At 40.3% G+C, this 20,575-nt stretch overlaps 1 protein-coding gene and 1 long non-coding RNA gene across 3 annotated transcripts; one reads left to right on the top strand and one right to left on the bottom strand.

Annotated features, from left to right (window-relative positions):
- Nucleotides 1–1,592: 1,592 nt before the first annotated feature.
- CNOT11 (CCR4-NOT transcription complex subunit 11) lies at nt 1,593–20,165 on the bottom strand. 2 transcript variants are annotated; one of them, XM_045445671.1, is made up of 7 exons: nt 19,514–20,151; nt 16,513–16,677; nt 7,605–7,757; nt 5,745–5,947; nt 4,290–4,492; nt 2,805–2,901; nt 1,593–2,724 (listed from the first exon to the last, which is right to left on the bottom strand). In XM_045445671.1, exons 1-7 carry the CDS (start codon nt 20,028–20,030, stop codon nt 2,527–2,529), a joined length of 1,536 nt encoding a protein of 511 aa, XP_045301627.1. In that variant the 5' UTR covers nt 20,031–20,151; the 3' UTR covers nt 1,593–2,526. The 2 variants fall into 2 exon arrangements, with proteins under 2 accessions (XP_045301627.1, XP_045301628.1); XM_045445672.1 differs by lacking the exon at nt 7,605–7,757 and having other exon boundaries at nt 19,514–20,165.
- Nucleotides 2,656–6,368, top strand: LOC123580647. Its single transcript, XR_006703405.1, has 3 exons — nt 2,656–2,768; nt 6,127–6,234; nt 6,319–6,368. It is a non-coding gene; the product is annotated as an uncharacterized LOC123580647 (long non-coding RNA).
- Nucleotides 20,166–20,575: the final 410 nt, after the last annotated feature.

Here is a 20,575-nt window from a genome sequence, read left to right on the forward strand (position 1 = left end):
AATACATTAAGTAGTGGTACACACCACTTAAAATTGTGGGAAAGTGTGTACTCTGTAAGAAAGGTGAGTGATAACTGTTTAAAGTTGTTTAAATGTATAAACACTGCTAAAAGAATTAAAGTAGTTGTATCTTGGGATCTGATTAATTTTGAAGCATTTTTTCTTTCTACCCTATGGTGTAACTTAGTGCTGTCTTTTTACAGGTGATTTGAAGATACTACAACTAGAAACCGGAACTAGAAAACCCAGAGAATTCAAGATATGTTATTTTTAACATGGCAGTCAATTGAACTACACTTAAAAGTTGATTACAGTTCCTGAATCCCAGGACTATAGTTGATTTCAGGTAAACTTTCTTCTACTTTAAAACATGTTTAATGAAGAACCTCTTGCTGGTGTTTAAATTTTTTTAATATTTATTCATTTTTGAGAGAGAGAGAGTGAACAGGGGAGAAGCAGAGAGAGAGGGAGAGTCAGAAGCAGGCTCCAGGCTCTGAGCTGTCAGCAGAGCCCGGCTGGTGTTAAATGTGAACCTGACTCACTTTTGGGGGAGGGGAGGGGGGGTAAAATGTTCCCTAAATATAACTACTGTTTTTTGTTAACTATTTAGATTTGGAAATCTTTCCTCTTTCAAGTAAACACCAATAGTGTGATCTTGGAATTTTTAGCAGTAGTCTATTTGCAGAGTCCAGAATTTGTAAATTCACCAACTGAATTCATCTGTAACCCTCACATCAGGATGGGCAGTGCTTTTTGCAAGTCCTTTGTGGACACGTACAGTGCAGTGAAAATTTTGAGGCATGTGACACACTTTTTCCAATTGAGGTTTAGTAAGAGGACACTCTGCCTTCTTGTTTCAGCTCTCAAAGTGTCAACAGTGTATCCTTCTCCACTATGTATTTAGCGTCTTTTCCAAAATTTTGTACCTTGGTGATTTTACAGTTTAAAATGGCCCCCAAGCATAGTGTTGTCTCCCGTTCTCAGCACATGAAAGCTGATGTGCCTTATAGAGAAAGTACATGTTAGGTAAGCTTTGTTCAGGCATGAGTTAATAGTGCTGTTGGCCAGTGCCGTTCAACGTTATCAGATAATCAGTAGGTCCTGGAGCCCTTCCAACAGTCATCCAAACTTTGCCATTCCCAGAAGTATCTCAATAATACTTTTGGAAGTATTTGGAAGTACTTTTGGAAGTAATTCCCAAACCTAATAACGTAAAACAGTGATGCCCACTTACAGGTATGGAAATCAAGGCTGTTACTATCATTTTGGATGTCTTAAAGGCATTCCTCTAGTACACTGGCTTGGGTTCTTAATTCCTTTAAGCAAATACATTTATAAATACCTTACTTTCATAAGATTACATAAGACATAAAATTTCTTATAAATCTAGGAGTGCTGTTTTTTTGCCGGTATTATAAGGTTGAAACTCCTCTTTAAACCAGTAGGCTCGGTTTCCTTTAACTTTCCCTGAGGGTTAAATTGGAAGGTGAATTCCTGTTGAATAGATTACTTCCCTATAAAGAGCAGGCTTTGGAAGTACCTCAGTAAATGAGGAATTTTTCATGCTTTCTTCAAGTAAAAGAAACACATAATACAGTTCATAAAAAACTTTAATGTAAGGCACTGTTGTCCAAAGTTAAATGAGGGATAACAGCCCACATGACGCCAGCCACCTTGTCCTCCTACGTCTCAAACAGGTCATCTGCCCTAGCACAGGCAGCAGGGTACAGACTGTACATGACAGTTCCTCAGTGGTGATGTTATCTCCCAAAACATGGACTAATATTTTTCCTTTAAACAACAAAATAACTACCTTAGACTAAGAACTGAAGAACTAATGAACAGCTCGAGAGGAAAAAAACAGAACACTACACCAGCTATTATAGTCTCAAAAAAGGTTTCTAAGAGTTTCCATGTTTCTAAGAGGTCCAAGGAATGCATGTATTCTGTTGTCTATTAAGTCCCCATGACAAGAAAGGATAAAGCTAGAAGCATTTCCTTGGTTCAAACTGTGCTTCAGGAGGCAGTAAGGGCTATACGCATAAATGGGTTCAAGGACCAAACTTCTGTTTGCCACTTGATTCAAAAACACTTAACTGATTTCACCTCAAGGGCAGTATGACAAATTCTTAAGAATGTCATTTACTCTCATTAAATACTAAAATATCAGAACCTTAAGAAAACTGGGATTCTTGATTTATCAGTAGCCTGTAAGTTGTGTTTTAAACAAAAACAGGCACCTTGGTTCTACAGTGCTAAAGACCGCATCTACTTTTTTGCAGGAACTTTTTTTGGATAACTGCTAATCCTAATCATCAGCAAAGACACCAAAATAGACACATTTTTCTAAGTTCTTACCAAAAATCCATTTCAAGGAAAAAGTCATCCAGGAAGGGAAAATTTTGCTTTAAGTAGATAAAGTAGTGTTTATATGCATTAGGCCAAGCAATCCACTCAGGGTTCTAACAGTTTAAAAATTAAGTCACAATACAGCTGAATAATGAATGTGGTGGTTCTGATGAGGTATTATTTTGACATTTTGGTCTCGGAAGGTGTTTCTCCAGTGTCCAAGGTCTTCAACAATCGGAAAAGGCCAGCGGCTTCTCGTATCCTGCTGAATTCAATACAGAATGCCTGCACTTCTATAAACAAGTCCTGCACGTTAATTATTTTGTTACGGATCAAGGACTGGAGAAAGACACACACAAGACGCACCAAACGATTCTGAAAAAGAGAAAGCAAATTTAGTGTACCCATTTTCTTGGCAGGTATTTATAAAATTTACAAAAATCTCTGCTACTTACCTGCATATATTTATCCTTAATTTGTTCACAAGTAGAGATGCAATTTGATATGTAAAGGTGAATAAATTCAGGAGGTAGATCAACAGCTGTAGTGAGTCTGTTTCAGAAAGTTAAAAAGTTAGGGCTGTTAAAAAACACTGTTAGCAATAAAATATAAAATTCCTCTTTGGTCATTTAGTCAAAATTTCTGATAGATGATCAGTTACCTACTTTTAAACATACTTATGCAAATAAGCCTGAGTCACCCACTTTGTTAGTCAATGGCACTTCATTTTTTAAGTCTATACTTAGTATTACATTACACATGAAAATTACTCATAATTTTGAACACCACATTTCTGTGTTCTTGGTTGAATCCTAATTTGTAGTTAATGGTCTTCAAGCTCTAGTAAGTAACGTTAACTAAACCTCAATTACATGTAAGTGCTGTGCAAGGTGGTAGGTCCAAGAAGGTATAATTTTTAATAAGTATAATTAAGGGCTAAAATGAGGGGTTTGCAAAAAGCAGTGTAAATGAAAAAACAGGAAAAGCCTTAAAAGGTCAAGTGGCCTAAAACTGAAACCTTGAAGTATTTCTTATAACCTAGCAAGTGATGTGAGAAAAAGCTGGGATCTGGGATTTGTGTGGCACATTCAGGAACATGGTGGTAGAGATCCGGATGGAATGTGACAGAAGGCATTGGTGGCACATTAGTGTCTCCAAGAGGAAAGCTGGTATTTTCCGAAAGATTCTGTGGAATATTTTAAGGAAAACAAAAAGATGGGAATTCCATGTTCAAATAAAGGTATGCTATGCTAGCTATACAGTATGAATTTCCAAAAGGAATTCTAAACTTCTTTGACTACAGAACCTTTCCCCATAAAGCACCAAGGAACCAGTGCTCTGAGAAAAGTGCTGTGGTCACTTGAGATTGGGGGGGGGGGAGAGGGGGAGGAGGGTGGGGGGGGCACAAGGAACAGACCTCATCCTTGAAATTATTCTCTAGAAAGAATACTGATAAAAAGATGTGGTTATTCTTGGACTAAATACCAAATAGCTGGTGAAAACAGTGCTACAAGAACATAGTGAAGGGGAAAAAGCTGGCACTGAGAGGGCAGTCAGTACAAGAATGGGAGCAGAAGCAGCCCCAAAAGGAAGTGAGTCTGCACTGGAGGGAAAAGCCTGAACAGGAGAATGCAGACACACAGTAGTGTATTTTCAACAAACAGCTGACCAGTTTTGCCAATGACAGAAAATAAAGTTGAAAGCCTCATGCCTGCCTCCTCTCTCTCCCACCCCAGAAAGAACACTCCTGTACACATACTTGTGATTACTTAGTTCTTACTGGCTGATAAGCTTAAAAGGGCAGCCTTCAGTACAATTTCAAGAAGATTAAAAAAAAAAAAAAAAACTAAAAATTTGCTGCTAGTTTTTGCCTTCTGGCCATTTAATCAGGATCTAGATTCACACCGCCCCCCCCCCCCCATTCAAGTATAAAAACTTACCGATTTACAACTTCCATTGAATGCAAAGACATGTCCATGTTGACCAGAACCGAAAAATACTCCGTGATCTGGCTTGACTGCATTAACTTCAGTAGCATTTCTATAGCAACTAGAGGGTTGTTTTCCACTAAGTCTGGAAGTTTGGCTGGAGTGAGGCCAATATGATAAACGAGTTTGGGGTCTTTTTCCAATTCACCCAGGAGCTAAATACAACCAAATTTTTAAAAAGAGAGAGGTTCTTGAGTCAAATATTCTCTTTCCTGCCTACAAAACCAAACTATAAAATAATCTACATTGAACCAACTTGGTAAATTTCTTCCCTCAAACCCATCATAATTTTGTATTAATTTTTAAATTTACATTTAAGCTGTGAAGATATTAAAATGCAGACACCTTCAAGACTAAAAATGCTAGTGATCCCTTTCCAGGGCATTAAACCAGCCTCAGTATGGTCTGGTTGGATAGAATGCTGTGTGGACTGTAACAGTATCCTCCGTAACAGCTTTGTAGGCTTTTCCTATCCTCTGTTATAACCAAAAATTATCTTAGTTGCCAACCAGTTCTCCAGAAAAGCACAGACCACAAAGAACTGAGAACAGGGGAAAGAGTGCAGCCCAGGCAGAGAGCAGACACTCAGTGAGAGAAGCATGACGGGAGGAGATCGCTGCCCTATCGTGGTGCCTCACGGCAGGACGGTACAGTTCAGGCCCTACTCACGCGACGCAATCTAAATAAATACCTTCAAAAGCAGTTCTGCCAAATAAGTGGTTTTTCTTATAAATTTTCTATGTTCATTCCCCTACCTGCCTGCATATACCACAGTGGACTGTGTTTTAGGATGGCCTAGCAAACAAAGTGAACTACGAACAGCTGTTATTTGACTCTGAAAGTAACATTTTCAGTGGTAAACTGGATTGGAAGTGTATGTCCTCACAAGTTCCACTGTTTAAGTTTGCAAAGCTGGGTAAAATTCACCAAACAGAAACCACCCACCAGGTATCCTTGCCTTTCCCCGCCCAGGGGAGTCTTACACAAAGAATAGCAGGGGCTATTCTAAATCTCAAATCCACCACTAACCAGCTGTGTGACAGTGGCTAGCTTACCTTCCCTAGGTCTCATTTTCTTCCTCCATAAGATGTTAATCTCACTTACCCTCAGTAGTTACTGTCCAGCAAATGTAACAACATATGCAAAATGCCAAAAATGTGAGATCCATCCTACCCCTCCTCTCCCATAGTCAAAATGGCCCCAAATAAGTGTTGATACAGGTTGAGTCATCAGTCTTTTTCCACCAGAGTAAAATGGCCAGAGTGGGAGGGGCAGAACAAAGCTCCAGAGATCCAAGACTTCTTGGATCCAAAACACTCTTATTGCTGGCTCCTATCAGCAGGATCATTTTATTGGTCATTTATCATGTGAAGGATTAAAATAAAACACCTACAAATAAATACATACCTGTGTTTGTTGAGGAGAAGATAAGGGGCTTTTGAAGGCTTTGGCCATTATTCGCTTGATCTCCACACCAGTGCTATTCTTGACACACATTGATTTGTCCCATTGAATCGCATGATCAGGCTCTGTTGGATTCAGCCAAGCCAGCTCATCCTCACAAATGTGGAGTGGAGGTGGTGGACGAATAAACTCTGGCCGGAAATGGCCTGTAACGAGAGTAGGAATGTTTGCTTCGATCAGTAAGCTACCATCTATGCACATCTGTATAAAGATAACATGATAAAACTTGCAGACTTCAAAATCCAAAGCAGAGATGATATAGAAAGTCAGGGTTTTATTCAGGATGCCAACAAAATGAAACACTGATATAACATTATTATTCCAGAGCCCAAATCTACTTTTCAGGAGAGATGAAGGCATTACCATGATCTGATGATTTTTAATTCAAGCATGATCACCACTGAGAAGCAAAAGGATACAACTTCACATACTGGTGAGAGTTCTGATGGGAAAAATGAAATGCTACTTGATCTCACTCTTCCTATTCTTAGTGACCGGTATTTTTTTTTTTAAGTAGGCTTCACACCCAGTGCAGAGCCCATCGTGGGGCTTGAACTCACAACCCTGAGATCGAGTCCTGAGCTGAGATCAACAGTCAGACACTTAACCGACTGAGCCACCCAGGTGCCCCATTAATTACTATTATTTTATTCAGTAGTGAATAATTACTATTATTTTATTCAGCACTACTATTTGTGGTTTTTTCTTTGCATCTTCTAATGTTGAGGTGGCAAATTATGTGTAGATAAAATGGCAGGGAACAAAAAAGTACAGTTGGCTTGACATTCCCAAATGAATCCAGAGACTTTCATAAACCCCTGAATTCACAAATCCCATATTCATTTTCATAGAACAGTAAAACAACAATAGGAAAATGCAGTGACTCTACCTCAATTGTTGTATGAAATAAGACTGAACCCTAAATTATAAGCCCAAGAAAATAAATGCTGGCTGGGATTTTTGCTGAACAAATTTCATAACTCACTCTGGTTTCCACACAGGGCCTCAGATGGCTTATTCTGACCATGGGTCCTAGCCCCTGCCAAATTTGAGAATGGTTTGTTGAAAAGGTTTTCTGGCTAAGAATCACCAGTTTATCTTCTACTCTCTCTTCACTCACATCCAGCATTTTACATCTAGTAGGACTAGCATCTCAATCTCTTTTCAGACCACTTATAAAAAGAAAAAACTTTTAACACCTCAGGAGAAGCACTACTTATATGATAATGAAAACATTCCCATGAAGTACGTACATTTAGCCAGACGCCGTATCTGATTTGCTTTTCACATACTTTTCTGGTGGCTTACGCAACACACAGTAAGCAAATATTAAATGAAAACCAGTATGTGCCATGGGGCTGTCAGGCACACTTGTGCTCAGCTTAGACTTCAAATATTAAACCCATTTATGTCAAAGATCTAATAATGGCATTAAAGTCATGTAAGTTTTAAACTCATGGTGACACTATAATTTGGAGAACATTTTCTTATCCCTAAGGATAAAGCATGCCTTCATCACTAAAACCACATAGAAGCCTGAATACAAAAGTTAATAAATTACAGAAGACTCATTTCAGTAAAATCAGAATTTGTATCTTCAGGAATGCTGATAAAAAAACTTGGCATGTAATTTTATTAAAGAACACAGACCATCACTACTATGTTCTACAAGACACTATAACTGGGAAGTGTCTCACTGAATTCAAGTTTAAGCAGCAACAAAAGTAACACCATGTTTTAGAAAACCAAAAGTCTCAGGATGCTGGTAAAATAAAACCAAGTACAAAAAAGTAATATACCTACTTTCAATAGGTGGCTTTGGTCCACTGACTAAAGCTTCTGTGATTTGAGAGGCAACTGAGCTGTCAAATCCAGAATTAGAAGAATCTGGGTCTGGGTCACTGAGAATACTAGGGAAGCTAGCCTTACTTTGGGTTGGCAATTCAGACTGGCGTTCTGAAAAAGGGTAAAATAAGAGACATTTTTAAATTGAGGGCAACACAAGGAAAGTGAAAAAACTAACTGGGAAAAGCTGTCTGCAACATATGAACAAAGGGCTAGATTCAGAATATAGATATATCCCCCCTCCCCCACCAATACAAATCAGCCAGGAGCTACAAAACCCACCAATAAGCCAGCAGCAGCTGCAACCACACTCTCAGCCAGTTGTGCTGGGGGGCAGCCACACCCGCCAGAGCATCCCCATCTGCTGCAGACCAGTCACAACAGAAGGGTACATACAGCCCATACAAGGGATATCCATAGTGCCGGACTGGTGATCAGGGGGTATTAAACTAATGGGCTCCACAGGACATTTTCTATATAAGGCCACTACTTTCAAGTCCAAGAGATGTAAGTCACATACCTAACATATAGAAACACAGAGTCAGACAAAATGAGACAGAAGAATATGTTCTGAACCTCAGAAAAGAACTAAAGGAAACATAAGCAATCCACCTGATGAAGAGTTCAGGTAATGGTCATAAAGATGCTCACACTGGACCGGAGAGAAAAGTGAATAAGCTCAGAACTGAGCTGAAGAATACAATAACTGAAATGAAAACTAGAGAATAAATAGCAGATACAAAAGAAAGGATCAGTGATCTGCAAGACAGGGTAATGGAACACACCAACCACAACAGCAAAAAGAAAAAAAAATTAATGATGATAGGTTAAAGGATTTCTATGACAACATCAGGTATTATAACGGGTCCCAGAAGAAGAGAAAAAGGGGCAGAAAACTTACTTGAAGAAATCATTGTTGAAAACCTCCCTAACGTGGGGAAGGAAAGAGCCAGCCAAGTCTAAGATGCTCGGAGAACCCTACACAAGATGAGCCCAAGAAGGTGCATATCAAGACACATAATTAAAATGTCAAAAATTAAAAGATAAAAGAGAATCTTAAAAGCAAGAGAAAAGCACATAGTTACAAGGAAAACCTCAAAAGGCTATCAGATGTTCTTTCAGCAGGAACTGCAGGCCAGAAGGGAGTGGCAAGATATTCAAAGTGCTGGTAAAAACCCTACAATCGGGCGCCTGGGTGGCGCAGTCGGTTAAGCGTCCGACTTCAGCCAGGTCACGATCTCGCGGTCCGTGAGTTCGAGCCCCGCGTCAGGCTCTGGGCTGATGGCTCAGAGCCTGGAGCCTGTTTCCGATTCTGTGTCTCCCTCTCTCTCTGCCCCTCCCCCGTTCATGCTCTGTCTCTCTCTGTCCCAAAAATAAATAAACGTTGAAAAAAAAAAAAAAAGTTTTAAAAAAAAAAAAAACCCTACAATCAAGAGTACTTAACCCCAGCAAGGATAGAACTCAAAATTGAATGACAGTTTCCCAGACAGACAAAAGTTAAAGTTCATCACCACTAAACTAGCCTTACAACAACTGTTAAAGGGACTTCTATAAGTGAAACAGAAAAAGCCATAATTAGAATAAAATTATGAAAAGAAAAAAAATGCACTGGTAAAAGCAAATGCATACTAAAGGTAGTAGATCACTTATAAAGCTAGTATGAAGGTTAAAAGACAGAAGTAGTAAATCAATTATATCTATAATAATTAGATAAGGGGCACAAAATAAAAAGATGTAAAATATGACAATATATACATGTATGTATACATACATATACATACAATACATCCGTAAAATACAGAGCCAGGGGTGAGGTGGGAGAGTAAAAATATAGTGCCTTCAGAATGTTCAAACTTAACCATCAATTTACTTTAGACTGGTATATACAAAGAATATTATATATAAAACTCATAGTAACCACCAACCAAAAACCTGTAACAGATACATAAAAAACAGGAATCCAAACATAACACTAAACAGAGGGATCAAATCACAAGGGAAGAGAGCAAGAGAAGAACAGAGAACTATAAAAACAACCAGAAAACTAACAAAATGGCAAAACATACATATCAATGAATACTTACTTTAAGTGAACTAAATGCACATTTACTTTTAAGTCAAAAGACAGTGACTGAATGGATTAAAAAACAAGACCCATTTATATACTTCCTACAAGAGACATGTCCGATGTCAAACATCAGATCCAAAGACACAGACTGAAAGTGAAGGTATAGAAAAAAAAATATTCCATGCAAATGGATGGGGGGGGAGGAATACTTATACAGGACGAAGTAGACTTTCACGAATTTTTTTTTTAATGTTTATTTTTGAGAGACAGAGCACAACTGTGGTGGTGGGCAAAGAGAGAGGGAGACACAAAATCTGAAGCAGGCTCCAAGGCCCTGAGCTGTCAAGCACAGAGCCCATCGCAGGGCTTGGGCTCAAACTCAAGGACCACGAGATTGTGACCTGAGCTGAAGTCGGAGGCTTAACTGACTAAGCCACCCTGGTGCCCCAGGACAAACTAGACTAAAACAAAGACTGTACCAAGAGACAGAGAAGGGCATTATATAATCATAAAAGGGACATCCGAACAAGAAGATACAACAATTGTGCATATTTATGCACCCAACATAGGAGCACCCAAATATATAAAGCAAATACTAACAAACATAAAGGAAGAAATTGACAGTAATACATAATAGTAGGGAACTTTAACACCCTACTCACATCAGTGGACAGATCCTCTAAACAAAAAATCAATAAGGAAATAGTGGCTTTGAATGACACACTGGAACAGAGGGATTTAATGGATATATCTGGAACATTCCATCCTAAAAGAGCAGACTACACATTCAAGTGCACATGGAACGTTCTCCAGAACAGATCATATATTAGCCCATAAAACAAGTCTCAACAGATTCAGAAGGATCAAGTCATACCACGCATCTTTTCTGAACACAATGCTACAAAACTAAAAATCAACCACAAGAAAAAAACTGGAAAGACCACAAATACATGGAGGTTAAATAACATGCTATTAAACAACGAATGGGCCAACCAGGAAATAAAGAAGCACATGGAAACAAATGAAAATGAAAACCCAAGTTCAAAACTTTTGGGATGCAGCAAAAGCAGCTCCAAAAGGGAAGTTTATAGTAGTACAGGTCCACCTCAAGAAGAAAAATCTCAAAACAACCGAACTTTACACCTTTAGGAGCCAGAAAAAGAAGAGCAAAACCTAAAAGCAGAAGGAAAGAAATAATAAAGATTACAACAAAAATAAATGATCAAGTGGAATTTATTCCTGGATTGCAAGGACGGTTGAATATTCACAAATCAACCAGTGTGATACACATTAACAAAAGGAAGGATAAAACTGATATGGTTATCTCGATAGATGCAGAAAAAACATTTGACAATATTCAACATCCATTCATGATTAAAAACTCTTACTAAAATGGGTATACAGGGAACAAATCTCGGCATAATAAAGGCCATATATGACAAACCCACAGCCAACACCACACTCACTGGTGAAAAGATGAAAGCTTCCCCCTAAGGTCAGGAACAAGACAGGCATTTCCACTCTCACCACTTTTATTCAACACAGTACTGGAAGTCCTATCCACAGCAGTCAGACAAAAAAATAGTCTGGTAAGAAAGAAGTAAAACTTTCACGATTTGCAGATAACATGATACTAACCTATAGAAAAACTGAAAAGACGCACCAAAAAACTGCTGCAACTGATAAACTCACTAAAATCACAGGATACAAAATCAACGTGCAGAAAATCTGTTGCATTCTAATTTTTTTTTTTTTTTAACATTTATTCGTTTCTGAGAGAGCACAAGGCGGGAGGAGCAGAGAGAGAAGGAGACACAGAATCTGAAGCAGGCGCCAGGCTCCAAGCTGTCAGCACAGAGCCCCACGCAGATGTCAAACTCCCGCACCGCGAGATCATGACCTGAGCCGCAGTCGGATGCCCAACCAAGGCACTCAGGTGCCCCTTCATTTCTATACATTAGTAACAAAGTAGTAGAAAGAGAAATCAAGAAAACGATCCCATTTACAACTGCACCAAAAACAGTAAGATAACTAGGAATAAATCTAACCAAAGAGGTAAAGACCTGCACTCTGAAAACTATAAAGCACTAATGAAAGAAAGTGAAGATGACACAAAGAAATGGAAAGACATGCCAGGCTCATGGCTGTGAAGAACAAGTATTATTAAAACGTCCATACTACCCAATCTACAGATTCAATGCAATCCCTATTAAAATGCCAATAGCATTTTTCACAGAACTAGAACAAATAATCCTAAAATTTGTATGGAACTACAAAAGACCCCCAAATAGCCAACGCAATCTTTTGAAAGAAGAACAAGGCTGGAAGTATCATGCTCTTGGATTTCAAACTAACTGCAAAGCTACAGTAATCAAAATAGTATAGTACTAGGACAAAAACAGACACACAGATCAATGAACAGAATAGAATGCCCAGAAATAAGCCCATGCTTATATGGCCAATTAATCTACATGAAAGGAGGCAAGAATATATGATTGGGGTAAAAGACAGTTTCTTCAATAAATAGTGCTGAGATAACTGGACAGCTACATGCAAAGAATGAAACTAGACCACTTTCTTACACCATACACAAAAATAAACTCAAAATGGATAAGAGACCTAAATATAAAACTTGAAACCATAAAACTTCTAAAATAAAATATAGGCAATAAACTCTTGGACATTGGCCTTAGCAACTTATTTATAGATAGGTCTCTCCAGGCAAGGGGAAAAAAACAAAACAAAACAAACTGAGGCTACATCAAAATAAGAGCTTTTATACAGCAAAGGAAACCATAAATAAAAAAGCAACCTAATAAATGGGAGAAGCTATCTGCAAATGATGTATTTGATAAAGGGTTGATATCCAAAATAAATAAAGTACTACAACACCAAGGGGGGGAAAAAAAAAAAAAAAACCCAGATAATCAGACTTTAAAATGGGCAGAGTACCAGAACATTTTTCCAAAGAAGATACACAGGTAACCAACAAACACATGAAAAGATGTTCAACATCACTGATCATCAGAGAAATGCAAATCAAAACCACAGTATGACCTCACACCAGTCAGAATAGCTAGTATCAAAAAGACAAATAGCAAATGTTGGTGAGGATGTGGAGAAAAGGAAACCCTTGTGCACTGTGAGAATGTAAACTGGTGCAGCATGTCTGGAATACAGTATGGAGGTTCCTCAAAAACTAAAAACAGAAGTACCATAGGACTCAGTAATTCCACTTCTGGATATTTACCCAGAGAAAACAAACACTATTTCAAAAAGACATAGGCACGCTTATGTTTATTGCAGCGTTGTTTATAATAGCAGGATATGGAAGCAACTTAAGTGTCCCATCAAAAGATGAATGGGTAAAGATGTGGTATATATATACGCAATGGAGAATTGTGAAAAGGAATATTAAAAAAGAATGAAATCCTGCCATTTGTGACATGGATGGACCTAGAAGTTATTATGCTAAATGAAATAAGTCAGACACACAAAGACAAATACCATATGATTTTGCTTCTGTGTGTAATCTAAAAATATGAAACAAATTAAAAAAAAAAAACAGAAACAGACTCCTAAAGATAGAAAACTGGTGGTTGCCAGAGGGGAGGGAAGGAGGAGGATGGGCAAAATAGGTGAAGGGGAAGAGGTACTAACTTCCAGTTTTAAATAAATCATGGAATGAAAAGTACAGCGTAGGTTATACTGTCAATAATGCAATAACTTTGTATGGTAACAGATGGCAACTACCCCTAACATGATGAGCACTGAATAAATGTGCAGAACTGTTAAATCGCCATGTTGTACACCTGAAACTAATGTAATATTGTAGGTCAACTATACTTTAATGTCTTAAAAAAAAAAAGTCAAATCAGTGTTTTAAAAAAGAAATAATGGGCTGACTTCAACAAGCATTTTATTTCAAAAGGCTTGGATGGTCAGTAAACATCTGAAAATATGTTCAATTCCATTGGGGACAGGGGGTGGGGAAATCAGTCAAAACACAAGATCCCCTCCAGATCAGCAAAAATTAACATCTGAGGGGCGCCTGGGTGGTGCAGTCGGTTAAGCGTCCGACTTCAGCCAGGTCACGATCTCGCGGTCCGTGAGTTCGAGCCCCGCGTCGGGCTCTGGGCTGATGGCTCAGAGCCTGGAGCCTGTTTCCGATTCTGTGTCTCCCTCTCTCTCTGCCCCTCCCCCGTTCATGCTCTGTCTCTCTCTGTCCCAAAAATAAATAAACGTTGAAAAAAAAAAAAAATTAACATCTGAAATTATCAGATGTAGACAATGTCACATAACTTGCACACTGGTAATGGGAATGAAACATGGCACAGCAAAATCTGGAAAATAATCTGCCATTAGCTAGTAAAGTTTTACATGTGCTTATCTTTCCTGCTAGAAGAAACACTTTCATACGTACACTAGGAGAATGTACCAGAATGTTCATGGCAACATTACGTCCATCAATAGTAAAATGGATAAAGAAACCACTACCATTATGTCATCAACATGGATTCATCTTACAACCCATACCCAAAAGAACACTGTATGATTCCACATGCACATCAAGTTTAAGAACATCCAAAGTTAAACTATAGGCATGCACAGTTTGGAGGGCTATAAAATAAATCATAAATGATTATCACAAAAAGTCAGGTTAGTGATGGGGCAGAAAGGGAGCAGCGAGTAGGAGAAACACATAGGGAGCCACAAGATCCTGAAACGATTCCATTTCTGAACTTAGATAATGGTTGCTCCAAGGTCACTTTATAATTCCTTAAAATGTACATGCTGGCTTTATGAAATTACGTATTTCAGATTTTGTAATTTTGAAAACACAGAGCTAAATTCCTAATTCCTTAAAGAGCTACCAGTGTTAATAAAAGACCATCGATCCAATGGAAAAATGGCCAGACATGAAAGATGCCTTAGATCTGTAACCACATGTTCAACTCATTCATTTAAGGAAAATGCTAATTAAAATTATCCTGAGATGCCATTTTCTCAACTCAGATTACTAAAGCACAAAAAATTAACATACTCTTGACCAAAATGCAAGGAAAATGTTTAAACTGGAACATTGTGTGGTAAACTAGTAAGTGCAAGTTGTCAGGAATTTTTAATAAAACCTCTAAAATGAATACTGACATTGTTAACAGGGTAAAAATGCCCCTTATAGTTACTTCTGTTTAACTTGTCTGCTTGTTTATTTAAAGTTTAAAAAAAAATGCAAAGGCATCCTCCATAAACACACCTCTGGTCCATGAACCCTACCACAAGACCTATGAACTGAGGGTCTCTGCAAAGTTCATCTGTGTGTAGCCAGCTCCAGAGAAGACAGGTGCATCACTTTGTTTTTGTTTTTTGGTACTTGTAAAAATGAATGGATTAGGACATCTTCAATCTGGGTAGGGGACAGCAAGCAACAAGCTTAGCCACTGTGCCCAATTTTCTCAAGACTAACATGTTCTTTTCTGGGCTTGATATACTTTTAAACTTTCTCACAAACTAACTCAAGTCATCCTAAGTTGAAAGGGAAATCAGATTCTCACTCTATTAAATACAAAACTAGAACCCTCAGAATATCTATCCCTTCTTAAGGTGACTGAAATTGCCTATCACCTCTGTACCCAGCTTTCATATTATCTTTTCAAAATTGTATTTTATTTCTGTGAATAGATTGTATCCAGCACTACTGACCAATAGGTATTTCTGTGTACGTTCAATCTTAAAAGCCTTAAAAAGATTTCTCTTGGTTTCAGAAAATAACCACTGTTATATTGTTGATACCCAGGAGTTAAAAAGTGAGGTTCAGAGGTTCAGAATGCTCCAAGGAAAAAGGAGTTTATTGAACAATGTCACCTTATGTAAGAAACCAAATGTCACAGATGCATTAAATCTAAGAAGGATGGGAAACTGTCAAAATTAATTAATACTGCAGCTCACTCAATCACAAGATCAAGGGTTCAAAAATTTGCCTATATATTAGAATTTCCCTAATGAATCACTCTCAAGTGGTTAAGACCCATTCATCCATATTTTTGCTGAGAGCAGTTAAACAAAAGGCACCTCTTCTTACCTTCCCTACTCAGAGATGCTCTGACCATCCAGATCAAGAAAGTCCCCCTATTTTCTATTACAATATGGTTTTGCTTCAAGAGAACCCATTCATTCGTTTACACATGTAACACAGAAGGTGCCAAAACAATCTTGAAACAGAAGGAAGGACACAGCAGAGGTTTCATATATCCTGATTTCAAAACTTCCTACAAAGCAACTGTAATCAGAAGAATAGTAGAATCCAGACAGGCAAAGCAATTATTATAGAATAGAGAGCCCAGAAATAAACCCTTCCATATATCGTCAAATGATTCTCAACAAGGGTGCCAAGACAAATTGTTTGGACTATTCAGGGTCCCATGGGATTTCATATGAATTTTATGGTGGGTTTTTCTCTATCTGCAAAACACATTGTTGGGATTTTAAGAGAAATTGCACTGAATCTGTAGATCATTTTGACAGCAGGAAAAAATTTTTAAACAGACTAAATTTTATCCAGCATTCTTTTTAAATTGGAAACACAATCAATTCAGGTGAAAACTCAGAGTGAACTTCTGTGCCATATTAACAAGGATCCAGTACTGAAGCTGTTTTTCACAGAAGTTATTAAGCTTTTAGCACAGTTACAAAGACCTTCATTTTAAGTGGAGAAGCTCATAAAAAAAAAAAAAAAAAAAAAAAAAGGCGGCCTTGTGCTACCACACAAGAATACCCAAACCACTGATTCCTCCTTACCAGCCAAGGCTAACTGAAGCCCACTAATGTCCACAGACTGGCCCATATTTCCAACATCCATCAATGCGATCTGTCGAGGTGTTTTTTTGAAGAGTTCCCTTGGGGGTGCCAGCATCAGCTGGGAAAGAAAAAACTTTTCTGGTGGAGTTATAGGAGGTAAAAATCCTGTAAACAGAAATGTATAACAATTTCTCCAATGGTTATTTTTTAAAATTAACTTGACTCTGGTAAAATTAGCATTTGCTACTTGCCATTTCCATTCACTCATTTTTAAAAACAAAATTAAGTTTCAGTGAACCAAATATATACATTTATGAATATGTAATTAAATATGTCATTTGAAATTCTATTTGTGGCAATATCAGTGAAACTTGAGGTTTTTTTACCTGTATTTCCAACATGTAAAGGCTAAAGCTTACACGTGCAAGCAAAAACAAAAAAGCTACAGTGCTCAGAAATGCTCTTCTTGGAGCACCTGGGTGGCTCAGTCAGGTTTTGATCTCATGGTTTGTGGGATAGAGCCCCAGCGCAGAACCCTCTTGGGATTCTCTCTCTCCTTCTGCCTGTCCCCTACTTGTGCTCTAATAAGTTTTTAACGTTTATTTATTTTTTGAGAGACAGAACGTGAGCAGGGAAAGGACACACAGAGAGCGAGGAAGACACAGAATCCCAAGCAGGCTCTAGGTGCCCAGCTGTCAGCACAGAGCCCAACTCAGGGCTCAAACCAACGAACCGTGAGCTCATGACCTGAGTCAAAGTTAGACACAACCAAATGAGCCACCCAGGTGCCCCTCAAAATAAATAAGGTTAAAAAAAAAAATGTTTTCTCTTCTGCTGCTGCAACCGTACAGGTTAAAGAGACCAGGAAACATCATTAGCAGGGCAAATACACTTCTCACACCTGCTTCGAAAAACAGTGAAGCTACAAAATTCCCACCGTGCCAAATGCTGTCCCCTTTTGTTCCATATCCAGTGGTTCACCAAGCCTCATCCATTCCCCAGGGGCACTGTCCCCAGACTCTGCTCCCTCCTCTCTGACCCTTCCTCTCCTCTCCTGCCTGAACTATAGGTCAGCCTTCCTAATTTCCCCAGCTCCCAGTTTTGACTCCTGCCCACCCATCACCCAGTTCACACTCCCACTTACCACCTAGTCATATTTTTATGTACAAATATGCTCACAATACTTAACCTGTTTACACAGGATTAAACCCAAACTTCTGCACCATTTTAAGTCCCTTCATAATCATCTCTCCCCTCCAACTCACATATCCTACATTCATTCCAGTTGCACAAAATCTTCCAGGTTTTAGGAGTCCTGATTTCAAAACATCCAATATATCCAGCTCTTTAAGAGTACCTGACAGGGCCACACCCTTCCCTCATACCCCACCCCCACACACACCCCTTACTCCATCTCTAATCACCATCCAGCAAAAACATCACCCCCTCTGAGGACGTCTCCAGCCACACAGGTAGTTGTTCCTCTCTGCTACCAAGCATTTTATATGTGACATCTAATACAACTCTTACTACACTGGTTATGACTACATTTATGTCTCCCCAACCAGACTGCAAGCTTGAGTGAAGAGAAGTCATCTTACTTACCTAGCTCTGAATCTGAATCATCTGAAAAACTTTACAAAAATATATCTATTAGATGTTCACCCTAGACATACAATATAAGTCTTGGTGTTGATATAGCTTCCATTGTCCATTTAAGCACCATCCCTGCTTTAATAAAAGTAATGCAGTCTATGGTCTACATCTAGGTTTACACTCACTACATCTGAGAATGACGTAAGTGATCCTTCCTATGCCTAACCTGGCCTTCAGAATTCAAAGGGCTCTCTGAATAAATCCCACAATGTCCCCATTCTCTGCTAAGGGACTCTTAGGATGGTAGGTTTTGACAACCCATAATATGTTCCATTGCTTTCTGGGCATTCTGGAACTCCCTGAAAGCCTAGTTCAGAACTAGTACCCTAAAAGGGCATCTTATCCAACACAAGGTTTGTCCCTCTTACATAAGAGCACTGCAGGAAACCAACTAGAGGATGTTTTAGATCCAAAGGGGGTGCCATGCATGAACACCAAGTGGCCTGCAACGTAGAAACCCTCCTGTGCCATGAAAAACTTCATGGTATTACTTCAAAATCCACTGCCTTCACTTTTAACTCCCCGTATAGTGGCCTCTACCCTCACCGTGTTTTGCTCATTTTCTCACAGGTTGAGTACTTTAAGATCAAACTGTTTCCCACCTCTAATTACCTGCTTCCCCCAGTACACTAGTCTCTGTCTTAGTCTTCCAAGTACCCTTATCACTAATCACCATCCCCTCTATGCCCTTCTGCTTTCCTGGCTGAGTCTTCTCCCAAAGTCACGTCTCAAAAGGTATCTCTTTGAGTTAAAAAGAAAAGGCAGCCTTGAATGTAACCCACAGATCTGATCTCACCAATGCTGCACCAATATACATTTTACATAACGTCCAGTAGTCACGCGTTTTCTAACTTAGGCCGTAAATTTGAGACTACCTTTTATCTTCTGCTCCCATCACATTATCCCAGGACACGCAACAAACCAACGAAGGTGGCTGCAAAGTCCTTAAACGCCGTTTAATGTCTATTTCCGCCCAACAACTTCGAGTTCTGAACGAGTTCTATTTACTTGACTGAGACTTCAACCAGGAGCGGGGTGTCATTAGTTACAACGTCACACATCTCAAACGGGCTTAACAAGAATGAAGCGCGACTGAGTTGCTAAAACTCTCAAGCCCCACTCAGCTGCATGGTTTCATGGCCTGTACAGTTGAGAGGAATAATCTGAGGTGCCTTGAATCTGTAATTAAGCTACCAATTCTCCATATTGGGGGGGGGGGGGGATAGACAATTTCAAAAGGAGACAATGTCACTTGCGGATGAACTCGCACAAGGATAGGTGGAAAGTTCCCAATCTAACCACAGCGCACATCTAGCTTCGGAAGGGACGGGCTGCCCCGGCGTACCTGAGAGGGGCGGCCTATCGGGCTCCTGGCCGCCGCGAGCGGGCGGAGCGGGGTTGAGCAGGTGGGCGAAGCTGGCGGCGAAAGGGTTGGCGGCGAGAGGCTCGGTGCGATACATCTCCCAGAGCAGGTAGAGCGCGGTGAGGCGTTGTGCCGCGCTGGGCAGTAGGTCCGGCTGCTGTAGCAGCATGACCAGCACCGAGCCCAAGCGGAAGTGGTCGGCCTTGCTGAAGTAGTGGTGGAAGGCAGTGGACAGGCCCTCGAAGGTGCTGCCGCCTCCCGCCTCCTCCGAGATGATACTCAGCAAGCTCGAGAGCTCCTTCGGGGTCAGGCTCATCCTGCCCGCGGGCCCCCCCGGGCCTCCACTGCCCGGCCCGGGGCCGCCTGCTCCGCCTCTGCCGCCGCCGCCGGAGCCTCCCGGGCCGCTCCTGGACGCCGACCCCGCCGCTTCCCGGGCACCCCTCTGCTCCGCGGCGGTGAGAAGTCGGCCAGACGCCGCGCTCACCCCGCCGCCGGGCATCAACCTCGACCGCCTGCCCTGCTTCCCGGCCGGAGCAGTCCTGGCGCCGGCTCGCCCCGTCCCCACGGCCGTAAAGCGCGCTGTTACACGACAGCGTCGCAAACAAAACACGTCGGAGAAGGCAGACAGCGGCAGAGCGGTGGGGCAGCGCCGAGCGAAAGCGAGGCCCGCTGGAGCGAGGCCAGGGAGAGGATCCGGAGACGCTGGGTGGGAAGGGTGAAGAGGCCGGAAGCGGGGGCGGGGCCTGCGGGAGGGGCGGGCCAGCGGGGTTCTGGCCTCTAGCGGCCTTGGGGCCACCAGCCGCTGGGGGCGAGATCTGCACTTCCGCGATCCCAAGCGGACCTCCTAGGAGCTCCCGGGGCAGTGCGTGGCAGCCAACGGTTCCGACGACCGTGGGTCACGTTATCGTGTGGAAAAGTGCGTCTTAGATTCAAAATGGTTTTCTTAATATAACATACGTGATTGTTCATGATTTTAAACTGTTTAAGTGCAAGTAACTGAACAAGGACATTTCTCATAACCAAAGTTAATTTCGTCTCACATTT

This window comes from Leopardus geoffroyi, chromosome A3 (genome assembly GCF_018350155.1).
Source record: "Leopardus geoffroyi isolate Oge1 chromosome A3, O.geoffroyi_Oge1_pat1.0, whole genome shotgun sequence".
NCBI classification, from domain to species: Eukaryota; Metazoa; Chordata; class Mammalia; order Carnivora; family Felidae; genus Leopardus; species Leopardus geoffroyi.

Bases quoted from the DNA above. Each gene is read 5' to 3' on its own strand.
- CNOT11 (XM_045445671.1), bottom strand. From the start codon at position 20,030: ATGCCCGGCGGCGGGGTGAGCGCGGCGTCTGGCCGACTTCTCACCGCC. The intron at 7,758-16,512 runs GTAAGGAGGAAT...ACCCTTTTTCAG, and splicing joins GCTTCAGTTAGCCTTGGCTG to AACGCCAGTCTGAATTGCCA. The intron at 2,725-2,804 runs GTAAGTAGCAGA...TCTCTTTTTCAG, and splicing joins TTAAGGATAAATATATGCAG to AATCGTTTGGTGCGTCTTGT.